A 23,427-nucleotide genomic window follows, 5' to 3' on the forward strand; every position below is an offset into this window, starting at 1 on the left:
TGGGCTAACCATACATCACCAAATATATACTACAGGCCTTGCTTATTTGGAAATCAGTTCTGGGAAGACAATAAGGAGAGCCCTCCCGTTGAGTCACAAGGTTCAGAGCGGACCCCTTTGCTTTCTAGACCCCTTCTCAGAAAGGAGCCCAGGGGCGGCTGGATCCGCTCTTGGTCCCAGACTTGGTCAACGGTTTATGTCTAAAGGGATTAGGTGTAGGGATTACAGAAAAAGAAAAGGCAAGAGAGAACAAGACAAAGAGAGAAAAAGGAACAGAGAAAGATCCTGGGTCCAGCATTGGTTCAGTCAGCTGAGGGGTCCAGTCAGCCGAGGGGTCCAGTTCCAGTGGGCTTGCGCACGTGGAGCTTCAGTTTGTGTCCTTTTATCATCCTTGCCCCTCCTTCGGGCGGGCATTAGGTTAATTAGGTGTCATGAGCGGTTTGTGAGCCTTTGGGCTTGGGGGTCGTTTGGGGACTAACTTCCCCTTCCCTGCATGGTGAGTTGCCCTGTTCAGCATATCAGAACAGCACATCAGAACAGGGAGCTGTGCGCCCTCCAGCACACCCTCCCCCTCGTGTTGCTGATGGGTGCTGATCTGCTTCTCTTCACCTGTGGTTCCTTGCTAGGCAGAGTTCCTTGTTATGTACTTAGTCCTTAAGCAGAACTTGCCCCACCACAAGGTTTGAGACATTAACTCTTTCAGTCTCTCACACTGATGCACTTCATAAAGCCTGCAGCTTATTTACTATAGTGCGCAATCTCATTTCCATTTGGGGACCCTCATGTACCAGGTACAGCTTCTGACCTGCTGCCCAGCTGCTTTCTGGTATTCAGGAGTGGGAGGGTAGCTGTGGCACTAGCCACAACTGGGACGTGCATGGGATGGAACACTGGCGTGAAAGGAGCCTTTCAGAAAGTGTTTTCTGTAACTGAAATCCTACAAGGCAGCTTCTCCACTTTGTGTCCCTCGAACATGTTTCTCAGGAGTAGTTTCCTGAGCTGGCCATCAGAAAGCCAAAAGAGTTGCAGTCAGTGATTAAAAGAGAAAAACAACTGCTGTAGTTTTTAAATGGTGGTATGTATGTTTTTTCCTGATTTGAGACGCTAAGTTCATCTGGAAATTCTTGTTGAGATCCGTGAAAGCAGAAAGTAGCATAGGATGCTTTTATGCTGTATGAGAGGGCAGTTGCTGAGACAGTAACTGGGAAAACCACTAGCTGGCCAAGAACATCTACATTCAGTTCAATATGGTTTGTGTTAATACACAAGCACTCTAAAACAAAGAAAGTATTTTAATAAGTTGCATTTTTTACTTTGGACTTTGCTCTTACAGTTTATATTGTTACTGTAATCCTGAATAAAAATGCTGCCTTATATGGTATTGCTGAATTTCACTTACTGAAGATGGAGTTACTTTACTGACATCAAACTGAATTATGGGTATTTTCTAGTTATCTGTTTCAAATCATAATGGTCTGAGACTTGACATGTGGGATTGTCATAATAATACTTCTCTGGTGCAGAAATATGCTCTTAAGATCACGTCAGCAAGATTCATTATTTCTACTGTACCACTATACACTATTTCACTATACCATTACATTCATTTTCCAGCACTGGTATTGACAAGCTATGACTGAAACAGCCCTCAATATGTCAGTGCTGTTCTGTAATGCAATAACCTGTGCAGATTTGAGAAACTCTGTGAGCTGTCTTGCATCCTCCTGTAAGAGAAATGTAATCTTAGCAATGCAGAGCAAACTAATTGCATGTCCAGATCTTCCCTAACACCTTCTGCAATCAGTGAAAAGACTCCTCTTGATTTTCATAGGCTTGTAGTCCAAAGCTCCTGGGAACATTATTGTTCTCAATATTTCTTTGGCAGGTTTTGCTTGGGCTGAAAAATTCAGAAAAGTGGAAGCGTGTGTGACTTAATCTGCCCCTTTTCACATCCTTGGGATGTTACTGCATGTATTCCTCTAGGTTATTTCCCATTACATGCTGTGTGTGCAGGATACTCATATAAACATGGCATTTGTTGGTGTAGTGGCACAAGAATTTGTACTGCTCAGAAGATGGGAAACAATTTCAGCACAGATCTTCAAAGGAGGCCTTATCATGGGGCTGCAAAGCAATGTGCTCTCTTCCATTTATATTAGGAAACCACTGGCTCAAATTGACTTTACTGTCAGCATCAAAAATCTGCTGAAGCAGATGAGACACAACTTTATAAGGTTGTTTACTTTGTTTTAGATTCTTGCACAGTTTATTATTTCTTTGACTGGCTCTCCAGCTTCATGTTCCACCCTAACTGCATATTTAACATTCAGATCCTACTGTTTGTGCTCAGGAGAGTACATATCTTTAAACTGTTGCATCTGGATGTAGCAGAGGTTCCAGAACCACTGATTATCTTCCATCTTTTATCTGTGCTTCAGCATCAGAGCAATGCTGAGTAATGTAAGACAGTGAGTTTTACTCTCTCCCTTTGCTGTGCAGAAAAGGCCTGCCAGTCAACTCATGCAAATAGGATTGGGAAATCAAATTACAAAAAAAAAAAAAAAAGAAAAAAAAGCTTATATCTGATTATTTCGTTCCTATGCAGTTGTGAGCAGCCATACCATTGGGGATGATTTTAGAAGTCTCTAAAGACTGTTGTTGCACACATCTTACAGACTTTAGAAGTGGAAAAGAAAGTCCTAGCTTTCATTTCAGAAACAGCCTCAAAGTTAAATTTGGTTCCTGCCAAGCTGACTTCTGATAAACTGGAGCAGGGCTTTGAAAGCAACACAGTCCCTTGTATGCTATATGGCAAATAGCCACAAAAATTATTGCTGTTGCAGGAAACAAAAACTCCCCTTCCACTGCTTTTGCAGAACAATGAGCAGGCATAAAGAACGGTAGCAGCTAGAGTGGCTTGGTAGGTTATAGGATGGGTGGGGTTTGAAAAAAGGGTCCCCTTGCCAAGATTCAGGAGAAATTCCCCTTAATTATGATGGCTTTCAGCTGGAAATACTGATTTTGCCTCCTGTACTATCTGTTGCAGCTGTTTCTGCAGAGAATGCAAAAGAAAATAATGGGAGAAATAAACTGGTTTTGGGGGAGGTCTGAATTCTTCCTTCATAAGATTTCACAAGAAAAAGTAGATCTGTCCTGGGGCTCGATTATCTGTGCACTTCACTGTTTTGTCAGCTTCTGTGAGTTTGTTTGCTTTGGTTTTGCACAGTAGTTCAGAGAGAAAGTAAACATCAGCTCCACACTAGTTGCACTTCTTCTGATAACCAGCAATGAGAATGTTTTTCCAACATGTCCCTAAAATCTTAGCAGGTTTTGCCTGAATGAAATAAAAGTAGTTGAATTCTTTTGCTATAGCTTGGCTATAGCTTGTACTTTAGCTGTGTCACTGTTAAGATTCAAAGGATCCACTTTTTATTTATTTCAAGGGCCATTTACACCTCTTTGGCAAAGAAATTGCAGTGTGATAAAAATGTTATCTTCCATCACATAGTGTAAATGTAAACAGCAGTGAGCCCCACTGAATCTTCAAGAACTAATAAAATAAAAATTCACATAATAACAAAACTGTTTCTGGACATAATACTAAGGTATTTGTATATTTATATAAATAGCATTGCATGGTCTCTGAAGACTTTCACAATATCATACAACATAATACTATACAAGACATCAGCTTAAAAACAACTGTTTTATTTCCTTGCAAAATCTCCCAGTATTATATCAGTTAAATTGCCTTCCTTTTGTTTATCTCAACAATTTGCTTATTGGCTTTCTGATTCCTTTTTTCCATTGGCTTTAATTTAAGTGAAAAGATTACTTAAAAAGTGAAAGGACTAATTAAGATCTAAGTAAAAAGATTAGTTAAAAATAATTGTCCCTAATTAAATACATATTCATTCAGCAAAAAACTTAAACAGAGGAACCGCTTCAGTGAGACCTAAATTCTTCAGTTCTGCTTAAAGCTAAACATAGGCTTGTGGGGTTTTTTTTCAGAACAGGCCTGAACACAAGTACATTTTAATGAACTTTCTTGAATCATTGTCTTAAATACCTGCCTAAGTCCTATTAACTTCACTGAGATTCAAGTGTATTGTTTTATGTGTACACTTAAGCGCCTGATCAGGATTTTTCTTTGAACCAAGGCTGAAGTAGACATGGGAATGTTTTGAACTTTTCAGAAAAAAAAGTCAGTGAAGTAAAAGGAACTCTACAGCAATTCTATCCCAGCTGGTAATGTAGCCTAGGGTTTGTTAAAAAATAGAGAGTTATAAAAAGTAATGTTGGAAGATGAATTTGATCTTTAATAAGAACTAAGGCCAAGGGCACATTTTATTTTACAGAGATACATTTAGGAAGGTGTCAGGAACTGCCATGATGAACATCCTACTGAACAACAGATTTATATGAAAACTGGCTTTGAGAATGGCCATCATCCAATCCAGCAATAGTTCTTTCCTGGGGACAAAAGGAAATTCACTCCTAAGAGTCCCTCCCATTTGGTAAATATGGAGAAAGAAATCCTTTTTATTTAAAAGCCTATTTGTTTTTTAACATTCAACAGATGACAGGGATGGATAGATTCCTACTGACTTCAGTCATTACTGGCTTAATACCGTGAGCCTACTAAGAGTTGGTAGCCAAACACTCCCACATTTTTAAAACCAGGAGCAGCCACATGGGACTGCTACCAGCCTCCTGGTATTTATGTCAATAGAACAGAATTTTCTGACCAAAATAATATTGCAAAGATCAGTTGCCAAGGTTTGCATAGTTCTCGTTCCTTGAAACACTGCTGTTAAAAATGTTACAAATACATATGCTTGTATATGTGCATGTATAGGTATGGTGCGTGCAAGAGAGAGATGTGCATGTATAGAGAGACTTTCAGGTTCCACTTTTGTGTCACAATTATTTCTAACCATCTTGGATGGATACAGGAGACCTCAAGCAATAGGAGGATTCAATGTTTCAAGTTTTGTTCAAATGCTGCTTACAGGAAATCTGAATTAAAATATGCTTTAAAAATGTTCTTAGTGCTAGTCCCTTATAAGGATTTTTCTCAAGGCTCTGATAGTAAATGTTCTGTATGAGTTTCTACTGCAACATAGTAGGATAAAAGTGTATTGAGCTTCAGAATGAACCTGTCAAGTTCAGAAAATGAACAGAATGGCACCTTAGTCTAATGTAATTGCTCCCTGTAAATATTCAGAGAGCAAAATCTGATTCAGTAGCAAGTAGCTTGAAGAAAGACTTTTATGCTTGATATGCCAAAACCAAACAGTTTAAGAGGTTAGAATAATAACTAATAATATTTGATACTACTGGAAATATTTTATGTGTGTAAGCAGTGCAGTTCTCCAGCCTGCAGGTGGGATCAAACTGTGCAGCATGGAGAAATTTATGTGAAGATGGATCTGCTAGTTAGAGAGGCAGACCCTTTAGAGTTTTCCACTCATGTTCCACCATCCACAATAGAAAAGCTTGTACTGTATTAATAGTAATACCTCACATATGTGTTCATATGTTTTAAAGCATTTCTGTTGACTTGTAGATTCCCTGGAAACTTTAAAGTGAGTATACCACAGGAATTTCAATAATATGTCATACCCAAGTTGCCGTTCTGAATAAGGATCATAGCTTTAAACCAGTGTGCTTCTGTTCAATTTTATACAGTCTGACTGGAATTTCCTTTCTAAGCAAACACTTCAAAGCATGTTTTATTACACTTCTTTTAAAACATTTCAAATTTAAATGACAACAAAAAGAAAACATTTATTGCTCTAATACATAATAGCAAGTGGATATTATTATTTTTTGTAAAGTATTTTAAAAACCCCAAGAACTAAAATATGGTTTGATGATTACAGAGACTTTAGTATATAATTATACAGTGCTTTAATCTATATTCATTTTATACACAAAATAAAGTTCATGAAACAGTAAGCAGCAAACTCTGCTATGTATATGTGTATTAGCTACAGTTAGCAGCCTGATCCAGAAGATGCTGAGCACCCTCAACACATTGACTCCAATCAGTATTAGAAGATGGTCAGCAGCTTCTAGGATAGGGCCCAAATGATGCACTGGAAGGCGTATGTGATAGCAACAACAATATTTTAATGGACATTTTCTTATGGAATCACTAAGAAAATATATTTTAATAGTCATTGATAAGCACCAGCTCACAACACTGCATGTGGCTGCATCACTTGCACATTACATTTCCCAACACACTGCATATACAATACATCTAGAATTCTCAGCACAGAGAGAACTCAGAGAGTTGTTACGCACTTACAAATTACCACAGGGAAAATGTAGGTTTTAGTAGCATTTTCAACAGTGAAGTTGCAACATTATTTTAGTGACTATGTTCCTACACAAAGGAAAAAATAAAAAGTAGTCAGTGACATACTTCCTGAAATTTTAATACTGGCTTTCAGGTGTTAACAATCTAAAGTGCTTTCATGTTTCATACATTTTTAAAAATTTGCAATTCATACAAAAAAATCAAAATATTTATAAACTTATTCTATACACTTGTGAATGTACCATTTAGTCTATTCCTGTTTCCTCACCCAAAAAATTGGCATTGCCGTCTCCCAAATCTCTCTTTTGAAACCAAGTCTGTGAGTTTGTTCCTTGAATATAAGCATCCAGAAAATAGCAAATTCCAGGGATATCACTGGGAAAATTTGGTGGAAGCTCTTCTCTTGAGCGAGGTGTGAACACAAAGCCCGGATATTCCTTTAACAACCTAGAACAAAAATGAATCATCTTGATTAAAAATGAATCAGTCACTAATTGTTACTACAAGTGCCAACATTCTATAATTCTTCAAGTACTGCAGGGCAGAATGTAGCAGGGCAGAATCTAATTTAATATTTATATGTTATTTACTGATAATATAAAAAAAATACTGTTTATTTGATAACCTTGATAATCTATTAACTTGTGCACCAGTGCAAACAGGAATATTGGCTCTCTGTTTTTGTCTTGTCAATGTTTTGCATGTAAGTGCTATGTTTGTTGTAAATATTTAAAAAAAATTATTTAGTACTGAAAGCTAGCTCAGATTTGCACATGAAACTGGCACCATAATTAAAGTTTCAACTAATGAAGGACTGAAAAGCTTATTAGTTAAACTATTCAGATCCTCTTACCAATTCTAATAATTTTGCTTTTTCACACATGCATCCACTAAACCCAGTGGTCTTCTGATTCTGAAACACAGATTGCTAATCTGTAGGTATAAATACTGATGATTGGTATATAAGCTTCCAAACAATTATTGCAATACACGGGAGTTGTGCGAGGTACCATAATGTTAGCAATATGTGTTTAGAATTGGTGTACAAATCAAAAAGAAAAAAACACTAAACAAAAACGAGGTTAACACATTATTCACTCAGGGAAAAAAACAAACATACCACAACAATAGTAACAATAGTTTAACCAAATTGCCTATTTTCTAGGCACTCAGAGAATTAATTGTCTTTTTTTTTCAACAACATACTCATTTCAAATATTGTCTTGAGATGAATGCACAGCCATGCAGAAATCTATGTATGCCACAAGTTATAGGCAAGTCTTGCGTGGACGAATGATTTTCAGAAAAGACTGTAGTCAGTATCATTCAAAATTATTTTCCGTATGGATGTGGAAAAAAAATCAGCATTGGCCAGCACTGTTCTTCTGACATACATAAGCACCAGCGATGCTAATGCTATCTCTGTATTTGTTTAGAGTGTATGATTGAAAAGGTTACTTACTGCGTGCCTGAATACCTGTGCTACTTTTATGTAAATCACCTATATGAGATAATCTAAAGTTTGGCATTCTGTAAGTCACATAGCACATGCTGCAGGGGATGTCAGGATCCTGATCCAAATTCTCTGTCTGACATTGGACACAGAATCTTGCCACAAGACATTATCAGATATATGGCAGTGGGTACAAGCAGAGTAGGAACAACTGACTGTCCAGGCTGCAGTGAAGGTAGCAGAGCTTCCTTAAAAGGAAAAAATAATTTATATCCATATTCCTGGTAATTTTACACAGCCAGCAATATCACTTTCTACTAGTAGATTAACTCTCTACAGTTCATTCTTATAAAACTTTTGGCCACTTTAGAAGAAACAATAGTGTCTATCAGCTCAGTGGCATAAAATTCAGACCTGGACCTGGAGTTCAGATGTAGACTGTTACCATCAAATTCAAAACAGTTTCCTATTATTTTGCCTGGCACCTATAAACACTATTCTTGGCCATGAACATGTTGTAAGGTGATTTTTAAGTACAATTAAACAGATAATAAGAAAAGAGTATTAGGTTCGAAGGACAAAGGAAAGATGGTGTATTTCCCATGGGAGAGCCTTCTAGCTGTCTGCATAATCACATAGTACACGTTACTAAGAATGTGTGATCTGAGTGGATAAATAGTACAGCCTAAGTTCCATGTTAAAAGGTTTAAACTGAGCTGGGACCAAGACCTGTATGAACTAAACACTGGGGTGGTCGATTCATTGCAATCTATTCATTTATCTTCCCTAACCAAGAGAATGAAGATGTGTAGGGTGATGTTTAACAATTCTGCAGTAAGGTTGTTACTTTCAAGGGCACCTGCAGCCATTTGGCATCCAGTTCACCCTGAAAGCCACATAGCTCAAAGAGGACCCAGCTATATGAGAGAAGAAAAAAAAAAAGCAAGAGGTGTACAGCTGCAGGGTAAGAAGTAAAATTTGCCCAGGCAGTCCATTTATTTTAAATGTAACATCTGAAAAATAAGTATCAGCTGTTCTGTTTTGCCCTTTTTCTCGCTGCTGCTGGTTGTATTCTGACTAAAAACAACCATGGTGCATTTATGAGCAGTCAGATAAAAAGAGAAAAAGGAAAATAAACAGCAGTATTTCAGAGGGGAGCGGGGAAAGAACAGGAAGATAATCAACTATTACAGTAACTACTTCAGGTGGAAATTTTACAGGTATGAAGCACTGTACCTGTAAGTTGTTGGGCTGACGTTTATTTTTCTAGGTATACTGCAAGATTCAAACTTATTGGCAAGAGTTACGTTATTTCCAAAAAGGCAGTAACGAGGCATTTTAACCCCAACAACTCCAGCAAAGACAGATCCAGAATGAAGGCCAATACGCATCTTTAAATAAAAGACAGAAGACAGCATTATTAGGTAAAATAAAAAGGTTAAAGTCAGTTTTAGAAATTCTTCCTCTATTAAAAAAAAAAAAAAGCACTACTAATATAAATTGAGTTAGTACAGTCTCCTTAAAATGTCTGTATTCTGGTCATCACTTCTTATGGAGAGGAAGCTAGCTGAAGTTTACCTTGCTTTGCATTTATAGTAAGTAATCCTTCATCTGATATGACTGTGATAACGCTGGTCTCTGTGGCAGTAAATTGATCTAGAAACATCAGCAGGAGTTACTATGACACTTGTATACTTTTCTGGGAGGAATTACGTGACTGGTGATAGTTAATGAATAGTACTTGCTTTGCTGTCACAGTCAGAAGACAAGTCTTAGGAAATAGCAAAGACAGTATGTATATGCTGTAGTTCCAACTGAATTCTATTGACAAGGTCGCACATAGGGTAAATCCCAATCCCAGAGTACAGAATTTTGATAAGTAATCAAATTATACAACAGTTGAAACATTCTGATACCTCTTCATTGTAACTCATACTCAGATTTTTGAGTTTTGCTTAGCTGGTGCTGCTTTTAGGTTCCTTTTTTTTTTTTTTTTTTTTTTTTTTTGAGATGTGTTGTTAAGCGCATTATACATATGTAGACATGTTTTCTTCAGAATAGCAGTCTGACACACTAATAGCATGATGTTGGGAAGTTTGTGTATCTACTATCTGTGCTATGCTTTACATATCAAGAGAATAGCATATCACTATGAAGAAGTCACAATTTCTAATTTTGAGTGGAAAAGCAGAAAAGCCTACAACAAAAGCAAAATCCACCCACACAGCAAAGATGGCTGAAATATGTACATCAATATATAAGTCTGATTTAAAGTAAGCGGTTTGCAGTTACGTCTTTTTCTTTGACAACTGATACATAAAATGACAGTAGACTGTGTGACATATTTGTTGCTTTGCAAAACAGCCAATGCTTTCATGAAGCATTTCATTAAAATAGATGCATGCTTTCATTAAAAATAGAAAGATTCAATTTTCTTCTAAGAAGCTTCTAGTAGGTATTTATACAATTTTTTTCTCCTTATTTTAATATTACTTTTAAAAATGTAATAGCATTCCTCATTCAAAATTATGGAGGTAGCATTTGCATGGAAATTATAAACAGGTTATAATATTGTCAAGATGTTTCCAGATTTTTTAAGTGTAATTTAATTTGATATTGTGAAATACAAAACAAACGACATTTATTTATAATATAATACTGCTGTTCTCTCTGTGATAAATGTGGAGCATGTAATCCTCTTAATAACCATTTTCTTTGTCTTGGAATACAAATATTCCTTGATCTGAAATCAAAGAAGCCTGAAGTCTTCTAAAGGAACAAATGAACAGAAATGTTAAAAATCAGCAAATGAATGAAATAATGAACTAGGACACCTGTATTAAAAATAATAGGACCCCATTCCAGGACATTTGAACTTAGTAGAAGGTCCACATCATTTGTCATGCACACAGGCTTTTCTCTTTTTTTCTCAGTGAGAGGAAAACCTATATGAAAAGTTCAGTACATGTGTAAGTCCTCATTGAAAGGAAGCCATAAATATAACTACCACTGAATCTAACATTTGCTTTGACAGCATTTACACCATTATCTTATGGTAGCGGCTCAGTATCTGACTGTAAAACTAGAACAGCAACAGAATCCTTTAAAGATATGTGGATTACTGCAATTGGAACATGTCTTTGATGATTCGTATTTATACCTGTTACTTCAAAAGACTTAGATGTTCTCATTGGGTCTAATTTTGAGAGAGGATTAGTCTTCTCATTAGAAAACAGTAACAGGATATTCCATGCCACTGACAAACTTATTGCTACTGAGACAAAAACTGCAGCATGTCAGTGTGCACCTATTGATTTCACTGCATTTAAGTCTTTTGGATTGATTTTCAAATCTTTGTTTCATCTTTACCTCTCCACAAAACTCTCATTCGTAGAACTAAAAAGGACAGCTTCTCCAGCCATACACACTTGATGCCCCAACTTGACTGAGTTAATGCAATGATACAAAATTTCCTCAAGACAAAAACCCCAAAAGCAACTAAACAATCAAAAATGCCCACTTTAAACCATATAAAATACAATAAAATATATGACCTTGATAGGCTCTCCATGGGGAGACACCACCTCATCTGACAGCTCCATCATCTTCAGGGCCATCAATGCTATTTGAACAGCATGTGTTTCACTTTCTTTGTGTAAACCTCCAGCGACACAGTAGGCATCTCCAATAGTCTCAACCTAAAACAGGCATATTTGTTCCTTACTCTTAGACTGTTTGACATATAAAAGAATAGTCTGTGGCTTCAATAAGAATTGTACCTACATATTGACTGAGTCTTACTTGTCCTGCTAAATTATTTAAGTCATGGGCAAATCCTGCAGTATCATTCAAAAGGAAAAATTGCACAACTTGTGTTTATTGCTGGGCATAATGCTAAAATACTTTTCCTTGCTCACCTGCTGTCAGGCACCCATAGCTACATTAAACACCTATTTACTCCAGATTCACAGCACTGTCATTGAAATGAATTTTTTAAATTAACTCTTAAGTTTGATGGGTTTCTCTCTTGGCTGCATGAATGGCTGATCGTGTTGATTTTTTTTGTTGTTTTGTGATTTATCTTAATATGTCTTTCTTATAATGAAGCTTTAGGGCAAAATAATTTTTGGACTTCTATTATCCTCTGTCCCATTTAGTCTTCCTTTCCTTTCCTGCCCCACAACCCCACAGAAATACAATAAATTGTGTACCTTGTAGACATCTAGCTCTCCACATTGGTAATCAAAGCGAGTATAAAGCTCATTAAGCATGGTGATAACCTGCATAGGTGAGCATTGGGAACAAATGGCAGTGAATCCAACAATGTCAGAGAAAAGCATTGTGACATTATTAAATTTCTTGGCTTGCACAACTTGCCCCTGCCACAGCTGCTGAGCAACCTCTCCAGGAAAAATTGAAAACAGAAGATCTACGGTCTTCTTCTTTTCTTCTTCAAGTGCTTGATGGGCCTGCTCAAGGGTTGCTTTTAGCTTTCCTAACCTCTTCTTCAGCCCATCCTGAGCTCTGGCCTGCTCTCCTATCAGAACAACATCTCTTAATGCATTGTGAATGGGAATATCTGAGAGGTACAATCCACGTCCTGTAAAATCTTCTAGTCTATCCACACAAGGCGATCCCAAGAATAGGATGGCACTGGATTCAAAAATATAGATCATTTGGCCTTTAAGATCCATTACCTGAAACAGTTAAAGAAACAAGAATTCATGCAAAACATGCATGGCAATGGTTTAGAAGCAAGAAGTTTTAGAGGAATTACATTTTGCGGAAATGTAAGAAAATCAGACCGGTCCATAGTCCTTACATTTTCGTTTAGTTGCTTAAGATAAAACATGCAGTGCTAAATCATAGAGCCAACAAATAAGTTTATTTTGCTTGAGCCTTCTGGTACAAAAGTTAGGCCACAACTTTAGGATAAACACCTACTTATGTTTGAGTATCAGTATCAGTTTTAGCTTAAGAAGTAGAGAAAAACAAAAAAAAGAATTTTGTGCATTTTCACCTATTGAGAAAATGTTACTATGGCCTATGAATTTCTGCTAATAACTCTAGTGTTTAATTCATGGACCACTTTCTTTGTAAGATAAAGTGAGAAAATCTGCTTCGATTTTATCATAGGACATTCAGTACTCACTGCAATTTAAAATTAAAGGCATAAATGGCAGAAATATCCCATTTTAACGATCTAAAAAAGCAAAATATTTTGTGAAGTGTTTTTATGTCATTTCTGTATTCAGTTGTGTAATGTGCAAGGTGCTGCAGAGCTACACTTCACATTGCTTTGAAAGACCATTTTTTGAAGAAAACCAGTTACTTGCTAATAGACATTTGCATATGTAAATTCATGCAAAAGCAAAGCAGAATCTACTACCCCTTGTAATCATTAAACTGTTGCCTAGTGCAGAAACGGATCTGAGATGAAGTAGGTAATCAGTGCAACATTTTTTCCCATTTCATTAATAACTGGGTGAAACCTTTATTACCGTTCTTCATTTAAGTTCTTGGAGTGTTGAGTCTGAACTGGTAATTCATCGTGGAGTGTCTCGGGTGTATGTAAGCTGGAATTCAGCTGGGGCCAGTGATGAATAAAAGCAGTCATTGAATATTCAATGTTTTTTACAGTCCCAGGTCATTTGCCACAGACCCAGCTTTGGCAAAAACAGTAAGTAATCCCATCAGCTGAAACTAAGTGGGACCTTTGGCAATTACATCTGATGAAAACATCAGAATATCAAAGATATCAAACTACCAGATACCAAAGGCTGAATGAGCACAGGAAATGTCTAATTCTTTCCCCAAATCCTAGAGCTGTTGTTTCCAGATGATTGAGGGGCACTTTGATAAAGCTTTCCCTGCTTTGTGGTCTTTGTGTTGGAGATGTCTTTATTTTCAGCAGCATGGCATGTCATTGGCTTTATCTCAATTTACTGAGTTTATCAGTATTTCAAAATTATTTTTTTTAGTAAAATCAAGTTAACAGTCAGATTTTACTTGTGTAAAAGTCCTAAAGCAGAATTTTGACTGAATATTGGCTTCAGAATCTGAATTACATTAGAGTGCCCTCAATAAATCATTGTTATTCAGTTGTACGTGGTGTTGAGAGGTAGACAATGCAAAGTGCACCATGTTTTGTGGCTATTTTAACTCTATCTGAAGAAAAAAAATTCCTCACATAAGTAATGGTTATAAAAAGTCTCTTACCATGGATGATTTCATATCAGTATTATCCCATCTTCTGACTCGTACAGTAAACTGCATATTTAGCATTGTCATTATTCCACTGAAAGTGCAGCTTACTTTGGGAGTAAGAATTTCAAAATACTCTTCAAAATTAGGCTTAGCTTGAAATTCTCTCCTGGTCAAAAGTCTTCTTATCCCATTTCCAATTTGAAGAACTGACATATCCTTGTCAAACATAAAATGAAATGGGAAAGTCTTACAGAACACAGAGGCAGGAATCACAAGTGAAGACTGTGGTTTACATGGAGATAACGAAGGTTTTGCACTTTTGACTTGTATAGAGTACAACAAATAAGGCTGATTAGCAAACTCAGTGCAGTCATTGTGAAAACAAGGAGGCATGAGCATCACTTCCACCTCAGTTTCATACAAAATATGAGCTGCTGCTTTAATAATACCAGATAGAATAAGACTCGTAATTTTCTTAGGAAAGAAATAATACACATTTAAGAAGTCCTGATCTTTCTCCAGGCACAATATGGAGGCATCTTCAAGTCTGTCCTTTTTTCCTGCTTCTTGGCTGTGGCCGCTCTGCTTCAGCAGAGTAGTGAAACTGTTCAAGAAGTCCTTAAGGGTTCCTCCAATAACCCCTAATATGTGTTCATCCTCTTCATAGCATATTTTGAATAGCTCTTCACCAAGAGATTCCTGTAGAGACTCCACGGGAACACCTGCATGAAACTACATTTTAGTCAGAACTGCACTTATCACACTGAATCTTAGGCTAACCTCCACTTTTTTTCATGCTAGACCAAATCAAATTAGCAATATCCTTCCCTGATTCAGCACTGACAGCTGAGGGCCCTCTCATTTAGGAGTCCTGCTCTAACCAAAGACATACTTGTGTTGCCTGGAAAACAGGGAGACAATAGGTTGTAGTTCAGAAAGATCCAAGACTCAGTGTTGTTTGTAGAGATGTAGACAGAATGAATGCACGTTTTGGCACAGGCTTTAACCCAATTCCCTTATCTTGATATGAAGAAATAAAATAAGAATTTAAAAAGTTAAAATAAGAATAAAAATTAAGAATAAAATAGGATCTGTGCACAAATGCAGATATAAGTACTATGCCTGATCCAATAAATTAAATGACCCTAGGAATATTCCAGGACACTGAGGCCAACTGGCACAGAACAGTGCACATCTCTGCTAGTAAATTTGTTTAAACAGGATAGCTGCATGCAGACTGGCTGTGGGGAATGTTCCAACTCCCCAGCCGTTACTGGAAATCATTTGGAAGAGTGTTATTTGTCACAAGCCAACTGTGTGCCAGCACCAGGGTAACAGTTTAGGTGTACAGACCATGTTTCAGTTCCTGGAAATGTTAATTTACTATTACAGATGTAGCCAGAGAGTTCCATATTGCAAATTACAGCAGTTCTCTTCCAACAGACTCCAGTCCTTCAGAAGATGAAAAGGATCAAACAGTTTTTCATGAGTATAAAACTGTAACTTATTACTGAATATATGTTACAACTCCCTCTAGATGTTGGATTGTAGGGGTGGATGATTTTATGACAGCTGAGAGATGAAACTCATCTCTTCAGCTCAAATTTTGACACTATGAAATGTTAGTTGCAGAGATTACAGTTTAGGCTCTGTGTTGTCAGTATCACTGCAGCCCTTACGTGGAGGAAATTATTCTTAGTAACAAGACTAATTTTTATATACATCTATAATTTTATATAGATAACTTACATATAATCTATATATTTTTTATATATATATATTATTAAACAAGCTTACATTACCTGCTGCATTAGCATGATCACTGATTATTTTTTCAAAATCTTCTCTATCCCCAGTTTTTCTGTAAAGATCATAAAAATGTAAATAACCCCCCTGAAAGATCAAGGTAAAACATGGTAAAAATAGTAACAGAAGTTAGCTTCCCTGTCTTTAATGTGTACAGACCAAGTTTTGCTGATCAAATAGGCAGGTTTTGATTAATTCAAAATAGGGTCTTGACAGGATCTTAGATAATCCAGTGCATCTGTGATAAATTAAAGTTTTAGTGGTCTGAGCTCAGATTATGGATCGAGGCCAAATGCTATAGACTGTCATTGATTAAAAGCTTTTAGGTTGCAACAGGGCTGGTTTTTGTTTGGTTTGGGTTTTTTGCTTGAAGCCATAACTATATTTCATAACATATTGTAAAATATGATTGGAATTTATATTCAAGCATTTATTGGAATTACATTGCATTACATTCAAAAGAGGTGAGAAGGTATTCTGTTTTGAGAGGAAATACCAATAGCAACTATTAACTTCAAAATTACTTGTTCATTGGTAGTAATCCAGATTCTGTGACACAAAACTGCAGCGCTCTGAATTCTCTGAGGTCAATAAACATCAACCTGAATATCAGACCCAAAATGATAAGAAGGGCATGTAGCTTAGATTAACCTCCATATAAGCAATAAGCTTTTGATACATGCTTTCTGAATGTCTTCACTTGAAATATCTTAGATATATTTACATGCAGAAGCAATAGAGACATTTAGATCTGTTTTACATTTGCATTATTACATCATTCAGAAGAGCATAGTAATTTTTTGTTTCAAACAACTGCTCCAGGAAGCAACACATAATTAAAGATAGGGAAAATATTCATATCAATAAGCCAGTCAGCAACTGCAATACACATCTGACCAGCTACCTTTCGTTTAGTCAATGCATGTAAAGTGCTTTGAAAATATCAAGTATAATTTAAAAGATACATTGTAATTACCTATTCTTATCAAGGTGTGCAACAGTGTAGTTTCCAACTTCATTATTTTCCTCCACTTTTGAAAGGAGATTTAAACAGAGGGGCTTATTTTTTCAGATGCATTCAATAAATTGAATCCTCAATGTATAATGAGACACTAAGAAATTCTCACTCCCTACAAGGCTCAAATGATTAATATTGGATTAGTACTAAGGAGTGCTGAAAAGCAAGCCGAGTTCCTCCAAAACAGAAAACAGAAGCCAAGTGAGCCCAGTGAAAACATGTATGTCAGTATCTGTAGTGTATGGTTGTTCACTGTATCAGAAGCCAATTTTTTTTTGTATAATACTAATCATTTGCATTTAAAATTCTTTTCCTGGGATCTTAGAAACACTGGGGTAGATCCACATACAATCCTATCTACCTTTCCATTTATGCCTGCGTAGTCTCTTGAGTTCCTCCAAAACATTTGCTCATTTTAAAAAAAGTCCTTGGCTGTTTCCCTGCACAAATGGCTAAATTTGCCCATTAAGTCAACTTTGTGAGAGATTTAAATATTTGTAAATACTTTAAAATAAAATAAATAATTATTAACTTACACTACATGAAATGTTACACACCAATTTGTCAAGATAACTGAAAACAGATTCCAGAAGTCCTGATTCCCAGTTACCACCCGAGTCCTTATGAACTGCCAGCAAAACATTGCTCTGAAGTTAGTTGCAAACCCATTACACATCCCTACCTGGTTTCTTTTATTCTGTGTTTTGCAAGTGTTCTCTGAAGTGCAAGATTAAGCCTTTCAAACTGGGGAAGAAAAGAAGGTATGTTGATTAAAATGTCATTGCTGAAAATTTAATCATAAGAATAACATTTTTATACAGAGAAGAATTACTTTGCTGTCCTTGGGACTAACATCTTTTTTCAAGATGGTATAGATGTTAGAAACAGCATCTTATTTCTGTGTTTGATGTTTAGTTTATGTTGATCTCTTCAGCTCCAGTACCACTATAATTAAGCCCTTTAGCTGATGTGCGCCAGTGGTTGTGCATTTTAAATATAGTGATGCGCTTTACCTCCAAGTTGTCAGATGGCAATAAAGACAGGGCTGCTAAGAAATAAGTATAATTAACCCAACTTTCTATTATTACACATCACCCCCCCCGCAAAAAACACCCTACCATGGATGCAAAATGTAGAAAGAAATCTTTTTAATGTAAAATATTTTCTCCTAACAGAAAAAGCCAGTTATATTCTCCATTATGCCCACAGCAAAACATTAAAAAGTGGCTCTGCTAACTAGTTAACTTTTCTTGGGATATTAAGAGTTAAATTTTTTTCAGGGCAATTTTCAGAAGTCTCAAGATTGAAACTGCAAAAGGTAACAGAGTTTCAAATGCAGCTATAATCCAGATCAAGATAGCTTCTGTGCTTCAGATTACATCCTTTTCTCTTTTCAAGACTATAGCATTTCAAGACAATGTTAGAACCATTTATTTTATATTTGTAGAAAAAGAAGAGTTTTGGCTATGTATGCTGCAAACCCAAATATCCTCCAGATGAAAATCTAGTCACTGTAGATAACCTTTGTAAAAGGATTCCGTAATAAAAGACCCTTTAGAGTATCCTGAAGATTTACCTTAATTCGATTTACGTTAACTTCGATCCCATGGTCCCATATCCCTTCTGTAGTTCCTAGTTAGAACTGATAAAACACTTTCCAAACATGCATATTTTAAATTGTTGGGGCCAGTAGAGGTGTTTTATGTATGTAGTCTCTGATCATTTGAAACCCAAACTTCCCATAAAGAATAGTACTATATTGCCATGATAGAATTTGGCTTTGAGGCTTGCTGTGGTCTGGCTTTTCTTTGGTTCTCATTCCCTGAAGAAACTAGCATTTTCTACTGCATCTTTTACTTGTATTTTTACTTTTACTTCCTATTTTCAAAAGGAAAGTTTGCACACATGAAGAAAATATCATGTGAAAGAAAGGCAATATATTCTGGAGCCTTCTTCCAAGCAAAAATCTAAACTGAACAACTGTTCTATCATGTATATGAACACAATGTAAATTACATCTGTGTATAAACTGGTACAGGAAGTGGAATGCCATCCAGTTCATTACTTGTCTCTGAGCAATGTTCTCTATATTTCTGTAAACACCCAAAGGAGCAAATAAAACAATCACATGCACTACATTATATCTCAGATTTAATCAACAGTTATTCTGGATTCACTATGCCCTGAACTTCCATGCACAGCTCACTGTTTTCATGAGTTCATGAGTCAATAGGGGTCATGATGCAGCCCCTTTTTTTGAGTTTCCAATTGGAAAGAAGATGATGTTAGTCACTGATGGTTAAGTAAGGCACCATAAAATATCTAAGCAATGAAAAATATGTTTTTAAACAAGCAAACCCCTTCTATGGAGAACTGGGATTGGGAAAATGCTTATGTCTTGACCCCAAATCAGCATGAGAACAGACTACTATACTTGGACAAAGGTCCAATGAATATGACTTGAATAACTGTAAATAACAGTGACAATAACCTTGAGCTTCAGTAGCTCCTGGGGTACATGGTCATAATATCCTTGACTTTACCAAGCTTTTGTCCCAGCTGATGAACTAGCCTATCATGATTATACAATAGGCAGCTGCATACTTTTATACCACTCTTTAAAGAAAAAAAAAACCAATAATTTCATTAAAAATCCAACAAACAACTATATACTAGAAAAGCAATACAGCAATCATGACACCATAGAAAGGGTGCTTTGCCAGTTCATTCTTGAGTTAAAAGTCCTTTCCTTTATATGTTTAAAGATTAGTTTGAAGGGATGAATTTCTTCTGTGTAAGTGCAGCAGAGGTAAAAAGGGGTCTATCAAAAATTGATAATGTACAGTTTTAACAAAAGGGTAATAGATGAAGAGTTGTGAAAACAGATCTGCAAATAGATTTAACCAAGCTCCAGCACATTTAGTAAGGTACACTGAATGTCAAGTAATAGAATTGTAATCAATTGACTATACAGAGTTGGCCATTTGCCATTTGTAGTCCCAATATATACCAGTCAGTTCCTTCATATTTTCCACAGAATTTGAGGCAAGCCCAAGTGTTGAATGTTATGGAGCTTCATTTTTCATGTTCTTTTTACAGAGACAAACCATGGTATTCATCTCCACTCAAGCAAACGACTGTGCATGTACTGTACCTGTTTGCAGTTGAGTTGAGCAGAGACATAAGAATACCTTTGTGGTAAACACAGACAATAATGTTTTTAAAAATAGTATGGCAGGATGTTAGCATCATAACAGGTGAAAACAGCTATTTTAATTATATTGTGATAATGACTAATGTATGTAGCAGTACACATTCAGTTAGGTGAATTGATGACGTGACCACATAATTTACATAATTAGGTAGCAAGGCAAAGTTTCTCTAACTGCATCTCTATGTAAAAAATTGCTACAGAAATACATGGATTTAAAAGGAACAATTAAAATAATAGAGGAAGGTTGCAAACACAAGGCAAAAATAATAGGGTAATACAGTGGAAGGGATGGTGTGAAGTGTACAAAACTGATTGTGGCAAAATTGTATCCAGAAGGAATGGAAAAGGATGAAATGAGGATTTAAACTATGCAGAACTACATAAGAACACAAACTTTGAAGTCAAAACAACTTTCAAAAGGCTCACGTCTAAAGGCTTGCATAAAATGCTTTTTAAATATTTAAAATTAAATGCTATTAAATTATTATTATTACTATGCAGTATCTATTTACCTCAGGAAAGATTAGTTTGCAGATGCTTTCAGTTAATGTGTGCAGGTACACTCTACTTCTGCTCGTCTTCCTTTGTGGAAGTTTTCCTTGAGCATCTTTTTCATGAACTTCTTTGCAGATGGGCAAAGCTGCTCTAGAGCTGTGTTCTGTGCAGTCCTTGTCATGTTCCTCAGTAATGTGACTTTGAGTCAGTAAGGAGAAAGGACATTCCCCTGTGATCTTCAAGTCTTTCAGTTTTGTACAGAACATACTGTACAAAGTCTTTCTCTTGAGATTAAGAGTACTTGGCTTTGCGTTTTATAGTTTTCTGTTTACTAACAAGAGCAGGAGATGCCAGAATAGTAGGTAAGGCAACCACTGTGGAAGATTATTGGAGGCTATAAATCACCACAGGAACAAATGTGTGCCCCTACAAAACAAGAAGAAAGAAAAAAAATTAAAAACATTTATTTTCTCTTCTAAATTCCCGTGATGTGACAGTTTTATCATATGTGCATTAAAATAATGGCTTTCCTGAGCAAAGCACTTAAGCTCATGTGCCATTTTAAGCATGTAATCCCTCCTGACTTCAGTGCTTCAGGTAATTAAAGTTACATGCATGGTTAAGTTCTTGGCTGAATTGGGGCTCTAGTGATTAAGGCAGAGGAGTTGTTTTATCTGATATCTCTTTGGTCACATTGATGGATGAGGTTTCTGAAAGAGTAGAGAGCAAAATTCTAATGAGAAAACCTTTTTAATTCTTCATAAGCAGCTATTAAAAACGACCTGATGTGGCACAATGAAACTGATTTGTTATGGATACTTAAATCTCAATTTAATTGATGACCAAGATACCCTTTTTGTAATAAAGAACTGTATGGCTAAAGTTAGTACTTGCACTTCTGGAACAGCAAACCATCCAAGACCAAAGGTTAGTGCCTCGTTAAAAGCCACTGACTGGTGACAACTACCGTCATGGGAATTTGACCACATACCTGATGTAGTTGCTTGGAAACACCAAGGGATTTTTATGCTTTTGAAGGTGATATCTTTTAAACAACACATTAAAAAAAACGGCTGAACTTTTCATTTTAATAATTGTTCCGTTTGTTACATTTATTTCAGTAAGCCTTAATCTGAAAAAGGCTCTTCCCTTAAGGGCTTCATTTTCTATTGACTGTATCTCATTGAATCAGATTCTCTCATCCTCATATAATACTCTAACAAGGTAATCCTTGAGAGCTTTTGGCGACTCTGGAAGCAGCTGAAGTATTACATTTGTCTCTTGGGAGATCCAGTATAATAACTATTTCTTTCAGAGGCACTATGGCTTTAATCTGCCTGTGCATCACACTAGTTACTCCTGCCCCTGAGATACCCAGAAGGCATTTAGGGTCACACAAGCGACTGTACCAGGGTTAAAAATAGCTAACACCCTGATACAGGTTATCAGCTGCTTCTTTTGAAACAGCTCGAATGAATGGCACAGCAGAGGAGTGCTGCAGACCCAGCACAAGTGGCATGGATAAGAGGAGAAACAGGCAGAAGCTACTTTGGCTGGACCTGCTGCTGAAAAAAAATATATTTGGCAGAAAAGGCCCTCTTAAAGTATGCTGTAATACTGATGGTGTCAGGCCAGCTTCTAGGGGACATCTATCAAAATTGTTAAAGTATTATTTTAAGAACCAATAAACATAATGCTAAGAAAAACAGGCTGAAGAATGTTTACATAACATTCTATATTTCTGATTTCAGTTTCTACACAGAAACTCATTTGTTTCTACTGCATGGATATCAGTAATGCTTTATTTTTTATTGCTGAATACTGTTGTGTAGGAAATGAGGCAGTGAAAAATTTCAGGCAAGAACCACACTCGCAATACATAAATATACGTAATACTTTTATTTATAATCTAAGCATTGTTATGTATTTGTAAAAGTATTTTTATTCAGGAGCCATTATACAACCTTGTATTACTTTATTAAAAAAAGAAAAGCAGAAAAGAACCACCTTTTCTGTAATTAGACTGATCTGTGTACTGAAATAAACTGTTAAGGGAAATAGTACCAAAAATATATATGTGCACCATTGTCAAAGGATAAATTTATGGCTTTGATGGATCTCACATATATACTCATGTGGTTTGCTGAATTTGGGCCTTAAATTTTGAGACAAATCTTGAATTTATAACACTACTAAAATTTTAAAATCAAGTATACCAGCATCTTTGAAGAAAAAAAAGTCTGAAATACATTTTTAAAAAAAAATGTATAATAAAACATTTAAAACACCTCCCAGTGAGTGGAATACTACATTTGTATGTGCTGCTATTAAAAAAAAAAAAAAGAAAAAAAATTTCTCTCTTTGTGAAGAATGTAAGACTCAATTAATGGTTAAATTAGATACCAACAAATATTTACTGCATTTGCACTAAACTAAGAACAAAGGAAGTGAATGACCTTCAGCAATAACCAATAGTTTTCATGTTTGGGGTTTTTTTCCTGCTGGTGAAACTATTTATCTGTTTTTAGAAGACAATAATCTGGAATTATTTGGGGGTTCACTTCCATGCTAGCATATTGTATTTTAATTAAATTACATTTGATGTGGTAGGAAAAATATCCAGGCAGGTAGAATCAGCTCTGCAAAGAAGTGCTGTCATTGTTTTACACCTGGAAAACCTGAAGTCTCCAGAAGCTACCAAGTGAGAAAGAGAGGTCCTAGAAGATGGTCATGGGCCAGGACTTATGCAGGAGCAAAATGGGCACTGATGTGAAGGTCCCTGAGTCGATGAAGCTGCTGGACATGCAGCTACTGTGTCTGCAGCTTCTTTTTGTAATACAGCCTGCCATTCTTTGTGGTGCAGGACATCCACATTCAGCCTCTTTCTGCCCTGGTGGGGACTGGCA

The 23,427-nt window shown here is 36.2% G+C and overlaps 1 protein-coding gene across 1 annotated transcript; it reads right to left on the minus strand.

The window, feature by feature from the left end:
- Window positions 1-5,707: 5,707 nt before the first annotated feature.
- On the minus strand, window positions 5,708-20,947 carry GUCY1A3 (guanylate cyclase 1, soluble, alpha 3). The gene is made up of 8 exons (XM_010586104.1): window positions 20,539-20,947; window positions 17,495-17,556; window positions 15,791-15,849; window positions 14,001-14,710; window positions 11,993-12,478; window positions 11,336-11,479; window positions 9,018-9,172; window positions 5,708-6,775 (listed from the first exon to the last, which is right to left on the minus strand). Exons 1-8 carry the CDS (start codon window positions 20,785-20,787, stop codon window positions 6,574-6,576), a joined length of 2,067 nt encoding a protein of 688 aa, XP_010584406.1. The 5' UTR covers window positions 20,788-20,947; the 3' UTR covers window positions 5,708-6,573.
- Between the last annotated feature and the right edge of the window lie 2,480 nt (window positions 20,948-23,427).

Source organism: Haliaeetus leucocephalus, unplaced genomic scaffold, assembly GCF_000737465.1.
Source record: "Haliaeetus leucocephalus isolate CR32 unplaced genomic scaffold, Haliaeetus_leucocephalus-4.0 Scaffold140, whole genome shotgun sequence".
NCBI classification, from domain to species: domain Eukaryota; kingdom Metazoa; phylum Chordata; class Aves; order Accipitriformes; family Accipitridae; genus Haliaeetus; species Haliaeetus leucocephalus.